The sequence below is a fragment of the Astatotilapia calliptera genome, chromosome 6 (genome assembly GCF_900246225.1).
Source record: "Astatotilapia calliptera chromosome 6, fAstCal1.2, whole genome shotgun sequence".
Taxonomy (NCBI): Eukaryota; Metazoa; Chordata; class Actinopteri; order Cichliformes; family Cichlidae; genus Astatotilapia; species Astatotilapia calliptera.
The window spans coordinates 27,196,671-27,211,474 of NC_039307.1; the positions used below are offsets into that span (position 1 = coordinate 27,196,671).

At 43.0% G+C, this 14,804-nt stretch overlaps 1 protein-coding gene across 1 annotated transcript; it reads left to right on the forward strand.

Moving 5' to 3' along the window:
* Nucleotides 1-280: 280 nt before the first annotated feature.
* Nucleotides 281-11,148, forward strand: klhl2 (kelch-like family member 2). The gene is made up of 15 exons (XM_026171430.1): nt 281-783; nt 2,875-2,994; nt 3,091-3,197; nt 3,311-3,432; nt 6,457-6,619; nt 6,784-6,893; nt 6,989-7,105; nt 8,198-8,347; nt 8,425-8,542; nt 8,716-8,913; nt 9,053-9,154; nt 9,403-9,531; nt 9,694-9,834; nt 9,928-10,071; nt 10,630-11,148. The coding sequence occupies exons 1-15, from the start codon at nt 716-718 to the stop codon at nt 10,656-10,658; spliced, it is 1,818 nt and encodes a 605-aa protein (XP_026027215.1). The 5' UTR covers nt 281-715; the 3' UTR covers nt 10,659-11,148.
* Nucleotides 11,149-14,804: the final 3,656 nt, after the last annotated feature.

Genomic DNA, 14,804 nt, shown 5'->3' on the forward strand with positions numbered 1-14,804 from the left:
AGAAGCAAAAAACACGTTTCATGTTCTTATTTTTAAACTGAATAAAAAATAAAAAGTAATGCAACAAAAATAGGGCATAAATTGTCCATCATAATAAGACCAAACCTGGAGTAAATGATGAAGTCTAAAGTATTTACAGTGTCACTTTACAGTTTCCCCTTGTGATACTGTAAATTATTTACTTTATAATGTAAGGTCCTCTGTTCCTGTTTATGAGCTGTCTCTTTATGAACAAACTGAACGGAGTGTTTGTTCAGTTTCGTGAGTCTCCCACAGCTAGAGGGAGACAGCGCTTTCTTCTGGGACGCCTTGGCTGCTCAGAGGACCGTCTTTACCGACATGTCCTTGTTTGTGCGTTTTAATCAGCGATTGGAAAATAACAGGTATCCTTGTCCGTCCGCCTCTCGCACCCATAAACACACAGGAGTAATAGAGAGGGGACGCTGAGTAAAAACAACCCCCGTCTGACCCGGCGGTGTGCGCCTTTCCTGCGCGTTTTTCGGCCCACATAAGGAGCAGTCCGCTGGGTACAACAGCCGGACTGAATCGCAACGTGTCTGTGGAGAGTGTCACCGCAGCAGTCGGGCTGTGTGTTTCTATGGAACAGGCTGCTTTAATGGGGCTGTCGTCAGCCCGTCTCTCCGCCTCTGGACAGATGATCGCCGTGATTCACGCCTGAATTTAGACCCATCGAAGACGACACTGTGGATATGGAATGGTGCATGCCGCTGGGCCAAGTTTTCAGCCTCTGAAAAACACCAGAATCATGGACAGTCATCCGCTGTAAGTGCAAAAAGCTGCTGAATCTCTCCCCCCCTCTCTCTCTGTGTGTGTTGACGTTTCCCAGTGGCTGCTTGACGGATGGTGCCGCATTGACAGAGACAGCGGCCAGCCGGTGTGGCTGCTCAATGACCGGGTGGGGAGGACTGATACCCGGGGACTGTGGCTGCAGGATCAGGCTGCAGGCTCTGTGGTGGTGTCATAACGTTGTGCTTGTTGGTCTAACGCCTCTGTTTCTGTTCGTGGCACTGAGGACGTGTGCTTCACAGCCGTGTGTGGGTGTATTTGTGACAGAAAACAGAGGAGCAGCATGTAAATGTACATGTTGAATGTTTGATTTCAGGAGAGGGAGGGCAGAGGTGTGCGCTCAGAGGTGCAAATAACAAAGTAATTGTGCGGATTATATATATATACTTCTAGTCCGGCACAGTTCAGCCAACTTGATCGATCTGTTTTTAATGAATAGTCAATAATGAAGGTTTAAAGTACACACACGATCTTATCAAACACCTTGGGCAGTCAGAAGGTTCCATCTTAGGTTAAGCTTAATCAATGTTTTACGACACACGCCAGAGTCTCAAACATGAATGGAAATCTGTAGCAGGACTTTTCCTGTTCTCTCTCACAACCTCTTCAGACTTATCATGAAACCCTCAGGAGAAGGGCCCCTGAGTAGAGCTGCTGGACTATGGTGCCACCTGAAAGTGCTACTTGATTCATCAGCATAATAATATCTTACACACAGGAGTCATTTTTCTTCTAAATTGTAACTCGTATTTTTCTCAGAACATTTTCGCTATTAATATTGAATAAGCACTTTTATTAGTGCTGCAGTGTTCTTACATTGTTTCACTACTTATGTCAGTGACTGGAGAACTTATGCAGGGTGTGTTTGTATTTTAAGATGTGCAGCATCTTCTTCTCACCTCAGCAGATCACCCGCCTCCATCTCTCCTTATCCCTAGCATCCTCCTCTGTCACACCAACCCTCTGCATGGCCTCCTTACCTACAACCATGAATCTTCTCTGTGATTGTCCTCTTTTCCTCCTGCGTGGCAGCTCCATCTTCAACATCCTTTGCCTGATATATCCACTCTCCATCCAATCCATCTCAGCCTTGCCTCTCTAACCTTTTCTCCAAACTTCTCAACCTGAACTGTCCCGCTGATAAATGAATTTCTAATCCTGCCCATCCTGCTCACTCCCAATGAAAATCTTAACATCTTCATCTCCTTGTCAGTGCCAGCGTCTCCAAACCATACATCACAGCATGTCTCAGTAATGATGTGCAGCATCATACAAATGCTGACTGACTGCATTCTATGTAACTACAAATTATAACAATAAACAAAAACAATATGAATTTGCATGCAAAGCGTATAACTTTGGCAACATTGGCTATGTGCTAAACTGCTCTTTCAAACACAAGTATCAGCAGTGTCTCAGGCAGTGCATCCCCTATTCTAATCATAACGCTAGTGCAACAACAACAGTTAATAATATCAGCAATAATAATGATAATAGAATTTATAGCAGAACCGTTCAGCTTTTACATGCTACAACTGAGAGTCTGCACCTTGTTGATATAAACTAATAATTAAGGTCTTTAGATAAGATTTTAAACAAGACAAAGCACTACCTGATACTGCAGCTTTGACTGGACTGCTAAACAGTTTACAAATGAGTGTTTAATCTTAATTGTGGACTCCTGGGAAGATGCCTTCTTTACGCATGTGAAAATCAAGCTTGGTCCTGATACAGCGCCCTCTGAGTGTGTGCGTGTTTTTTGTCAGGAAATCAGGAAATATTACACCGTCAGTTTCCAAATCAACAGTAATTTATCTTCTCTAGGAGATAAACCAGCCGAGTCGGGGTTTAAAGTGATTGCAAAGACACTTTGGAAAACTTAATGAGAAGTTAAACGCAGTGTCTGATTGTGCTTTTGGTTAAAGCTATGGTGTTTAGAAGTGATTCTAAACAAAAAGATGTCCTCACTGTGATTGCCGTGCACCAGGAGACCCGAGTAGCTCTCAAGTTACGCGTTTTGTGTTCCCTGTGTGCTTCTTGTTTACGTATCTGTACTGTTCCTCTCAGGTGCACTAGACTTTGTCCACACTCTCTGGACAAAGAGGACGGAGTGGAAAGGCACGGTCCCGTCACTCTGAACCCTCGCCACATGAGGAAGGCGTTCAAAGTCATGAACGAGCTGCGCAGGTGTCCCACACTGTCTCTTCAGTTATTTGTTGCCTCGTCCTCACCAAATCCTTTCTGTAAACTGTAACGGTTTCTGTTTCCTACTCGTGCATGTAGCCAGAGCCTGTTGTGTGATGTGACCATTGTGGCAGAGGACGTCGAGATTGCTGCTCACAGAGTGGTTCTGGCTGCTGGGAGCCCTTACTTTCACGCTATGTTCACAGGTAACGGCCCTCCTCCATTCTCATCTATTCGGTTCCTTTCATTGTTTTTAGTGCCTGACACAGTTGCTACCTTTGTGGTGCTGAAAAGCTAACGTGTGCACATGTACTAACAGGCGAGATGGCAGAAAGTAGGGCAAAACGAGTGAGGATAAAGGAGATGGATGGCTGGACTCTGGGCCTGTTGATTGACTACATCTACACGGCGGAGATACAGGTCACGGAGGATAATGTGCAGGTAAACACACACATGCATTAGCTCAATAACTACGGCCTGGACTCACACTGAGCAGGTTTGCAGCATTTGCAGTGTCACACTGGAAACTCGACAGGAAGTGATTTACCTGTAAGGCAAAAATAACATTTTAGTTCAAGCTTTCTCGATGCATTAAAGCTCATTCACATCAAAGGCTTTGTTAGCTTCACACAAAAACACGGTCTCTTTGGTTATCAGGTTAAGGTGAAGAGTTAAACAAACTATTCTGGGTTTTAACCTGCTGGCCAGCTGTGGGCTTTCTGTGTGGGAACTCTGGTTTCCTCCCATGGTCCAAAGACTCATATGTTAGGTTAGCTGATGATTCTAAGTAGATAATATAAGATAAGATAAGATAACTCTTTATTGTCATTGCACAGTCATACATAGTACAGTAGTACAATGAAATTGGAAAAACTGTCCTACATCGGCACTACATATAACACAACACGACACGATATGACACATCACAACGCAACAAACAACACAACACAGTATATTAACTTAGTATAAAAAAGAAGAATAAGTGTATGTGTATTGCACACTGTTATTATTGCACATTAATTATTACTGCACCTTGTTATACATATAAATATTATTGTTATTGTTTTAAACATTGTTACCTCCCCCCTAAAAAAGTCCAGGGAGGTATCCAGTCAGGTCAGCTATTTACATTGATCAGGGCTATTGCCCTGTTGTAAAAGCTGTCCTTGAGTCTATTTGTTCGGGACCTCAGCAGCCTGAACCTCCTGCCAGACGGCAGCAGCTTAAACACCCGGTGTCCTGGGTGTGTGCAGTCCCGTAGGATGCTGCGTGCCCTCTTGAGACAGCGAGTGCTGTACAGGTCCTTCAGGGAGGGAAGAGGATGTCCAATGATTTTTTGGGCCATGTTGATGACCCTCTGGAGTGCCTTTCTGTGTGCTGTGGTGCAGCTGGAGAACCACACACCGATGCAATATGTCAGCACACTTTCAATGGAGCAGCGGTAGAAGACGGTCAGCAGCTCCTTCTTCAGGTCCATTTTTCTGAGGATTCTCAGAAAGTGGAGACACTGTTGGGCCTTCTTTAAGACCGCAGAGGTGTTAGAGCTCCATTGGAGGTCTGTGTCTATGTGCACACCCAGAAACTTGAAACTGGAGATCCTTTCCATGCACTCCCCGTTGATGCTGACAGGCTGCAGCTCGGACTTCCTCCTTCTGAAGTCAACTACCAGTTCTTTTGTTTTGGTGGTATTGAGGTCCAGGTTGTTATCTGCACACCAATCTGACAGCCTCTGAACTTCAGCTCTGTACGCAGTCTCATCTCCCCCTGAGATGAGCCCCACCACGGTGGTATCATCTGCAAACTTGATGACTGTGTTGTCTGGGTGGGAACTAACACAGTCATGTGTGTACAGAGTGTACAGTAGGGGACTCAGTACACAGCCTTGTGGAGAGCCGGTGTTGAGGCTGAGGGCTGAGGAAAGATGAGGCCCCACTCTAACTCTCTGTACACGGTCTGAGAGGAAGTCTCTGATCCAGCGGCAGGTGGTGGAAGGAAGTCCAATTTCCAGCAGTTTAACTATTAGTCTGTCCGGGAGTATCGTATTGAAAGCAGAGCTAAAGTCAACAAAGAGCAGCCTGGCGTAACGGCCCTGCACTTCCAGGTGAGAGATGGTGGTGTGGAGCGTTGTAGCGATGGCATCTTCAGTTGATCTGTTAGCTCTGTATGCAAACTGGAGTGGGTCGAGTGTGGGTGGCAGGCAGGACATGATGTGACGTCGGACCAGTTTCTCGAAGCACTTCATTATAACAGGTGTTAGAGCAACTGGTCGGTAGTCGTTGAGGCTGCTAATGTTAGTATGCTTTGGCAGTGGGACAATTGTGGCTGACTTTAGACACGGCAGGATGCAGGACTGGGACAGTGAAGTGTTGAAGATCTAGTGAAGACTGTACATGTACATGTACATGATATCTTTCATATTTTCCATATTATGTCTTCACACTTCTTAAGCTTTTCTTATCTTGAGATAACTATGGATCAGGAGGTAAAGCAGGGTGACTACTAATCGAAAGGTTGGTGGTTTGATCTTACATTGCTAACACTGGTAGGCTCAGTGTTTTTGGTGTTGTGGCTCAAGCAGTCTTTACTAATCGAAGGGCTGGAGGATTGAAATCTTTTAACTCAGTAGGAAGTCGTGTATTATGATCAGGGCTTATGGTTGGGTTAAGGTCTGGAGTCTGGAGCCCTGTCGCAGGGCCAGAAGCTAGAGAGACAAGGTGGTGCAGCAGTTAGTACTGTTGCCTCACAGCAAGAAGATCGTGGCTTCTAATCCAGTCTGGGGCCTTCAGTGTTTGCATGGGTGCTCTCCTGATACTTTAACTTCCTCCCACAGTCCAAAGACATGCAGTTAGTGGGGCTGGCTTAACTGGTAATTCTAAATTGGTGTGAGTGTGATTGGAAAAATCTCCTGGGTTTCAGGAAAAATCTAAAACTTGCATCTGTATTTAAATAAGGCTGTATTTAATATTGGGTGTCATTTAAAAAAAGATGACACTGACCTGGATAACTAAGTTTTTCTGACGTAAATATTTCTGAAATGCATTCATGAAACGATGAAATGTGATTTAATCAGGCTTTTTCTCTAGAAGTTTTCTACTTGCTTTAAAACCCACGAAATTAAACCAGAAAAGCAGTTTCCATCTTTGAATAGATTTTTTTTAAACTTGGGAAGGATCAGATCACCACAGTGCAAATAGAGGCACTATAAAAGATGCACGTACAGCATGTGATCACTTTGATTGGTAGCTGTGCTCTAAGCTCAGCTGAGTTTATTTTTAGGTTTTCACTTCTCTCTTGGTCTAAAAGTTGAAAAAGACTGGAACAGTTTCATCAACGTAAACTGTCAGTGAGTCAGAGATTGCTCTTCTGCACACCAGGCCAACCTGTCACCGCTCTAAATGTACTGATCTGTACGCTGTGGCAGTAAAGCCGAAACCTGTGTGCAAACCTCGTGTTCTTGTTTCTCAGGCGCTGTTGCCTGCAGCGGGGCTGCTCCAGCTGAACGAGGTGAAAAAGGCTTGCTGTGAGTTCCTGAGCTCTCAGCTTCATCCGTCCAACTGCCTGGGAATAAGAGCCTTCGCTGACCTACACGCCTGCTCCCAGCTTCTCACGCAGGCTAACAGCTTCGCAGGTTTGTGCGTTCAAAAGTCTGCACGTGTGTGGCAGCACTCCCTGTTCCTTTATTTAAACGAGTCCGCGTGTCCGGGAGGATCTGGGGAGACAGAATGAGAACAGGTGTAATTAATGAAGTTGTGGAGAGAAGCAGCTGTGTTTATCTGCAGTTTGTGCCCGCAGAGCAACATTTTACAGAGGTGGTCGGGAGTGAGGAGTTTCTTAATTTGGGCATGGAGCAAGTGTCCAGCCTTATCGCCAGCGACAAGCTCACCATACCCTCAGAGGAGAAGGTACGCTCTCTCGTCGTTCTCATTTTGCACGTATAGCAGAAGTAGAGTAAAAACTTTACAATGATTTGCGTGTGCCTGTGTGCGCTGGTGTGCAGGTTTTTGAGGCCGTCATAGCTTGGGTCAACCACGATAAAGACGTCCGCCAGGAGCATTTGGCTCACCTGATGGAACATGTCCGCCTGCCGCTCCTCTCCAGAGAATACCTGGTGCAGGTGTGTTTAGCTGCTGTTCTTTAATCTGCACTTAAATGAAGTAGAGTTAAAGTTTTATGCACTGTCAGCTGCCAGTAACCTTTTGTGTGTCATCCTTTTTTAAAAAAAAAAGAAAAAAGAAACTGGGCTGGTGTAAAGCCTCCTTAATGTTTTTTTTCCCCATCTCTTTGAGTGATGTAGAAAAGCACTATATACAGAACATGAACCACATGTAGGTCAGAGAAAGAAAAACGGCAGGAAAGGTGATTAAAAGTGAATTCAGTAAAAAATGTGGGAAATAAAAGATGAAAGAGGGGCTGACAGGAATAAGGTGCCACAGTAAATTATGAATGTAGACAATGTACACAATATAATGTAATTTATACTTTTTAAAGACCAGACTCGTGCGAGTGCAAACAGTGCAGCAGAGCAGTGCTTCAACATTCAACGATGGCCTGTTTTATTGTTTCTGGGACGTTCAAACAAGCTCACGCAAGAAAGGCTTTCTAATTCTGTCATCTTGCTGGTGAGGTTGGTTATGACAGGAAGATGTTGTGTGTCTGTGTGTCTCTGTGTGTACACTTCACTGATGTGTTGAAGATATGTATAAAAAACAAACAAACTATGATGTAAAGTGAATGTGTGCTTCACTTGTCAGAAAGGGCACTTTTATTGAAAGTGATGAAATTAAAAATATAAATGAATGTTTATTTTTCTTTGTCACTTCTGTTGCTTTAAAGAAGTGGATTTGATTATTTCTTGGTGCAAAACTGAGTGCAGTGTTTGCTGTGGCTGAATCGTTTTTACAGTAAAGTGGCAGCGGCTGAAGTCCTTTAGCATTTATTTTTTTACTGAAAAAACATCATGACCTTGTACAAATACCAGTCATTTCCTGAATATTAAAAAAAAATTAGTTAACAATGCCTGCTGACAGTATTCAGTTTGATATAAACACACTTTGACTTATATATTTTATAAGCCAAAGATTTTTCACTTTCTTATGGGTTTTTCTTATGCTGACTTTAGCTCAGAAACATCACACTCACTGCGATGTACTGTAACGGTAAATCATGCAAGCTGATCGGTTCCTCCCTCACTGTTCACTTGTGTCAGCGGGTGGAGGAGGAGTCTCTGATTAAGAACAGCAGTGCCTGTAAAGACTACCTGATTGAGGCCATGAAGTACCACCTGCTGCCGGCCGACCAGAGAGCTCTGATGAAGACCGCCCGCACACGCATGAGGACTCCAGCCTGCTGTCCTAAGGTACTAACACACTATGAACACTTACATCCACATCAAAACAGCATGTGATCTTGTAATGGCATCGCTGTTGTGCGTAGGTGATGGTGGTGGTTGGCGGTCAGGCTCCTAAGGCCATTCGAAGTGTTGAATGTTACGACTTTGAGGAGCAGCGATGGTACCAAGTGGCTGAACTCCCAACTAGGAGGTGCCGAGCAGGTAGGAAACCCTCAGTAATCATAATAAATGAGCTGAAGAATGTCACCAGTTTGATTCTCATCCTACCAGGATTTTCCCAAGAAAAAGTGAGAATAAAAAATACATAAAGTTTTATGTCACTCAGCACTGATCAGGAGAATGAAAGATGTTTTAAACTTTGTGTTCTCTCTCAGGTGTTGTGTATGTGGCTGGATGCGTGTACGCGGTGGGCGGTTTCAACGGTTCTTTGCGCGTGCGGACGGTCGACTGTTACGACCCGATGATGGACCGCTGGACGAGCGTGAGCAGCATGCAGGACCGTCGATCGACGCTCGGGGCCTCTGTGCTCAACGGACTCCTGTACGCTGTTGGAGGCTTTGACGGCAGCACAGGTCTGCTGCTACGCTTTTTTTTATTTGTGTGGTCGTGACATCAGCGTGTGACGCCAAATGTCCTTTAAAAATGTGACAGCAGAGAATTTTCAAAATGTTTGACTGCTGTATTTTTGATTGACGCTCTGCGTGTTTGCAGGTCTGTCTACGGTTGAGGCGTATAACGCTAAGACAGACGAGTGGTTCCATGTGGCGCCCATGAGCACCCGACGCAGCAGTGTAGGAGTCGGCGTTGTCAATGGTGAATATGATTCCCAAACTAAAATTAGCTTTTAGAAATAGAAGGTGAAAAAAAAACTAAGGAAAAACAGCTTCAGTAGAGCTCATATTTTTCTTTTTTAAAACAAACCACTATTACAAAATACTACAGTACTACGATATATACTATGGCAAGAGCGGTGTGATTAAAAATATCATAGTTCCTCCATCACTTGTGTCTTTTATCCGCCCCTGCACCTCGTTCTAAATTATGGATTGCATGTTTTTCAGGGATCCTTTATGCTGTTGGAGGTTATGACGGAGCCACCAGGCAGTGTTTAAGTACAGTAGAAGCTTACAACCCTAAAAGCAACACGTGGAGCTATATAGCAGAGATGGGAACAAGACGCAGTGGAGCAGGTGTGTCAACTTTTGAAGTTATTTGTGTTTAAAATACTAAATGGAACAACTGATCTTTTTGTCAGTACAAATCTTTACTGAAGCTTACTTATAAAAGAGGACTAAATGAAAAACATTGCACAGTGTGATCTCTAGTAAGTGCATGTCCAATGCCTTCCTCAGGTGTGGGTGTATTAAAAGGTTTACTTTATGCTGTGGGGGGCCACGATGGTCCATTGGTGAGGAAGAGTTGTGAAGTTTATGATCCAGCCACTAACAGCTGGAGACAAGTAGCTGACATGAACATGTGTCGACGTAATGCAGGTAAGCAACACGGCGTGTGTTCACCAAGCAGCCTCGGATGTGTGGTGCTCTTGTGTTAGATGTCTTTTAATCGTTGTGCGTTTGTGTGTGCAGGCGTGTGTGCTGTAAATAATGTACTCTACGTGGTGGGAGGAGATGACGGAAGCTGTAATTTGGCCTCGGTGGAGTTCTACAATCCGATCACTGACAAGTGGACGTTACTGCCGACCTGCATGAGCACAGGTCGCAGTTATGCAGGTCAGCGCTCCACATATGGAGCCACACAGTTTTCAATGCTTTCTTGAAGTTGGCTTTTGTTATTTCTTGTGGTTACTTGAGCCATACTGTGCAGAATGATTTACAAAGGGGCGCTTTATATTGTAAGGTAGAGGCCCTGCAATAACATAGAGAAAACTGCAACAATAAAATGAATCCTCTATGAACAAGCAATTAGCAATAGTGGGAAGAAAAAACTCCCTTTTAACAGGAAGGAAACCTCTGGCAGGACCAGGCTCACAGAGGGGCAGCTATCTGCCGTGACTGGTTGGGGGTGAGGAGAGGAAAACGGGACAAAAGACACACTGTGGATGAGAACCACTTAATAATAACTAAAGATTCAATCCACAGAGAGTGAAGAAGAAACACTCAGTGCATCATGGGAAACCCCCAGCAGCTTAGAGCTATTGTAGTGCAACTAAAAGAGGATTCAGTCACCTGATCCAGGCCATCACTATAAGCTTTACCAAAAATGGAAGCCTGTTGTATAAGAAAACGAGGATATAGTTGTTTGAACTTGTTTTATTTCTGTTACTTCAGGTGTGACTGTGATTGACAAGCCCTTATGACTGCTCTAAACACCTGCCGCTGATTGGGAGCTGAACGTATTCTCCTGCTGAATACTGATCTTGGATCTGTCTACGATGCCAATGCTTCAAATGTTGGGCAGCATTAGCTTAGGCACTGACGAAGATGAAGGAAATTACAAGAATGTTGTTGAAGATGACGAGGATTTTTGCACTTACCTGAATGGGGGGAGCTGTAACCAACAAGGGGATCAAACCTGTGTTTTAACCCCTCCCATCTCTCGTGGCAGGACCGCAGCAGTGACTGGACAAAGCTGTTTGAAGCATCTGTGTACCACTGCAGTGCCACAGAAACGCTACTGATATGAAGCTACTTTAACTCCAGAGTTATTTTAACATTAGTAATGTTAGCTCAGAGAAAGACCACTGGCCTGCTCCATGGGAGAGGAAGGCAGAGAAGGACCATTTGGGACTGAAATGGGTTTCTCTTTCATTTTTTAAAAATCCTATTGAGAAGTGAGTTGTGTGTGCGTGTGTGTCTGTTTGTGTGAGGGCTCGTGTGTGTGTGTGTGTGTGTGTGTGTACGCTAGCATTTAAAGGTGCTCTGTTGCTTGCACATGTGAGCATGTGTGTTCGTGTGCATCTGGTGTGGTGACGCCTGGTTCGATGCCGCATGAACGCACTCCGTGTGACCTCCGATCTTTTACAGTGTTGCAGGGTGGCTGCTCAAGAGTGCCTGAATGTCAAAGTACGTTCTGTCTCCCCTTCTCCTCTATTATGCCTTCAGTACTGTTACTGGACAGAGAGTGGCTGCTGGTCTGGGATAGAGAACACACATTTTGACTTCGGGTAGGATGCGATGGCTGTGTTAGCTCGCTTTCAACCAGAACAGCAACGTGAGAAGCAGCTGTAGCAGGTGACGGCGTACAATTATTCTGGAGGAAGCTGACTTTGATTGGAGCCAGGAGCCTCGTTCACCTTGCCAAAAAAACAAAACAGTGATCGGTAGAGGGGAGAAAAAAAAATACAAAAACCAGTTGGATGTGTCATCTGGCAGCCATATTTAGTGTGGTTGTAACCACTCATGACAACAGCAGGCTGAACTCACTGCATGGTTCCTGTCTCTAACCTGCTACCCTCCAAACCGTACCCTCTTCTCGTTCGGTGTAGCAACTGTATTAACTACTGCACACCCTGACATACTATGAATGTGCCAATTTTAATATGTCTCTTCTTTTCTGTCTCTCTTTTATGACTCTTCTTCACTAATCTGTTCTCTCTTTCTGGAAAGTGACCAAACTTACTGTTGAGTTTCTTTTGTTTCTTCAGTCTCTCGCCTCTCCTACTATATTGCTACTTGGTATCGCTTGGTATCGCTGTTTCTTGTCAGTGTATTGAGGAATGTCATGTAGGCTAATGACTTTGACAATGTTTCACTACTTGTTTTATATTATCATTAATAAATATGCTTCTTGTATTTAAAGCTGTGAAATGATATAATCCGTTTTTAATATTTTGCCAAATCAGTAAAACCTTGAAATGGAAATTCCTGTGTGTGATGCTTTACTCCTGTTACAAAAACTGATATTTCATAATGCCCAGTGTCCCTTTTGGTCATTTCTCATTAGTATATCTGGTACAAAATACACTTCATGATGCTTTATTCTGTTTTAAAGGCAAATATTGTATTTTCTTTCTCCTTTAAATGTATTGATGGAGCAAATAGAGTAACACAGAGCGTTTTTTAAAATCTTTTTTCCTTTTTTTTTTTTTTTTTTTTTTTTAAATTGACGCATTAGATGCATTAGTAATTTAAATTTGCCAAAAATACTTCTGTTTCTTGGACTGTAGGGCTTTTATAGTGTGGTCTACAGTTATGTCCAGTTAGGCAAAACAATAAAATTAGTTTGTTGTACAATGTATACCACCACAGGGAATTTTAAGCCAAGCAGTTAGGATTTGATTGAAGGGGTTTAACAAAAGTGTTGTATTAACTGTTTGGTAATTACAAGAATTTTATTTTTATGCATAATCCCCCTATTTTCAGTGGCTCGAAAATAATTGAATTATTGGCTTATGAACAGTTTTGTTGTGCAGTAAAACACTTTCCCTCTTTCTTTTTTTTAATGTCGCAGCAAACGCATCTGAAGTTTTAATTCAGGGTGTTGAATTTTTATTCTATAGATTTTCACTGTAATTATCAACACAAGGCCCAAAGAGCTATCGGTGCAAGGTAGGCTGAAAAAAACTAAATAAATCTACCACACAGAGAGCATAATGTTTAGTGGTGACATCCTTAATCTGGTACATTGTTATAACAAAACAAATGAATATTAATGTATATAACAGTTAAAAGCAACTTCACAACACCTAACCAAGTCAAGAACTCTCTCCAGGAGGTAAGTGTATCACTGTTAAAGCCTATAGTTAAGAGACCTCTTTATCGATAGAACCACAGAGGGTTTATAACAAGGTGCAAACCACTAATTACACTCAAGAACATAAAGGCCAGATTAGGCTGTTCTGGGGAAACAGTCTGAAGAAAGAAAATCAAGATGAACTTGTACCAAAATGATGGAAAGAGAAAAGTATGGAGGGGAAAAAAGGAACGGCTCAGCGTAACACATCGGTCAAACATGGTGGACGCAATAAATTAAGAGTGTTTATTGATGGTATGACTGCTGATTGAAACAGCAGGATGAACTGTGATGTGCACAGGACTACAGACTCTGCTCAGATTGAGACAAATGTTGTAAAACTGATCAGATAGTGCTTTACAGTGTAAATGCTCGTAAGACAAAGGAGCTGATAGTGGACTTCAGCACTAAGCAGGAGAGGAACTACCAGACCCCCGTCATCAACGAGTGCCCAGTGGAGAGAGTGGACAGCTTCAAATACCTCGGAGTTCACATCACGCAGGACCTAACATGGTCCTGTCACATCAACACCGTGGTGAAAAAGGCCCGACAGCGTCTCTACCACCTCAGACGCTTGAGAGACTTCCAACTGCCCTCCAAGGTGCTCAGGAACTTTTACTCGTGCACCATAGAGAGCATCCTGGCGGGAAACATCTTAACCTGGTTCGGGAACAGCACCATGCAGGACAGACGAGCTCTACAGAGGGTTGTGCGGTCAGCTGAGCGCACCATCCGCTCCGAGCTCCCTGACCTGCACTCAATCTACAGCAGGCGGTGCTGGACCAAGGCCAGGAAGATCGTGAAGGACCTCAGCCATCCCAACAACAGACTGTTCTCTCTGTTGAGGTCAGGAAAGCGATTCCGCTCCCTGAAGACCAACACAGAGAGACTGAGGAGGAGCTTCTTCCCGCAGGCGATACGGTCTCTCAATCACACCACCACACAGTCCTGACCCACACATATAGTTCTTACACACACACTGGACATTCTGGACATTGTTTTCACTTCATCACTTAATCACTTCAAGCATATTTGCACTGCACAAGACATAATGTGGATTGCACAACACTGGTCACTACATTCTTCACTTCCAGTTAATACTTGTACAGCTGCTGTTATTGTGTATATATTTATTTATATTTCTTCATACATTCTTATATAGTTCTATATTGTGTATTTTGTTGTACAGTTATTTTATTTTCAACTTTAATTTATATATTTTATCTTATTCTTCCCAGTTAAATTTACCCTTCATTCTAATTTGTGTTGTACAGTTATTTCATTTTTAACCTTAATTTATATTTTATTCCTTCCTAGTTAAATTTACCCTTTTTAATTTTTCATATTTATTTCCTATCTTATTCATAGCCTTTTCCTTTTTTGTTTTCTTTAGGTCACGAGCAGTTGTCCAAGCATTTCACTACATATCGTACTGTGTATGACTGTGTACGTGACAAAATTTGAATTTGAATTTGAATATGCTGACCCCAAGCATACTGTAAAAGAGTTTCTCAAGGAAAAGTAATGACATACTGTTCTTTTTTTTTTATCTTTCTTTCTTTCTCTTATTTCAAATGATTAAAATTTCAACAAAACAAACACGGGAAACAGAAAACATGATAAAAACATTTTCAACAAAAGGATCTGTAACGCAAAAACAAAGGGTGTTCGAAAGGGAACTCAACCTTGTAATTAAAAAAACAATATTTGTGTCTTCACGATACCAAATATTATGTATTATCCTTATTGCTTTGTTTTGCATTGTGCATAT

Excerpts from the sequence above, each read along its gene's own strand:
- klhl2 (XM_026171430.1), top strand. The coding sequence starts at position 716 with ATGGTGCATGCCGCTGGGCCAAGTTTTCAGCCTCTGAAAAACACCAGA. Across the intron at positions 6,620-6,783 it reads GCAGGCTAACAGCTTCGCAG|AGCAACATTTTACAGAGGTG; the intron begins GTTTGTGCGTTC and ends TTGTGCCCGCAG. Across the intron at positions 8,543-8,715 it reads AACTAGGAGGTGCCGAGCAG|GTGTTGTGTATGTGGCTGGA; the intron begins GTAGGAAACCCT and ends GTTCTCTCTCAG.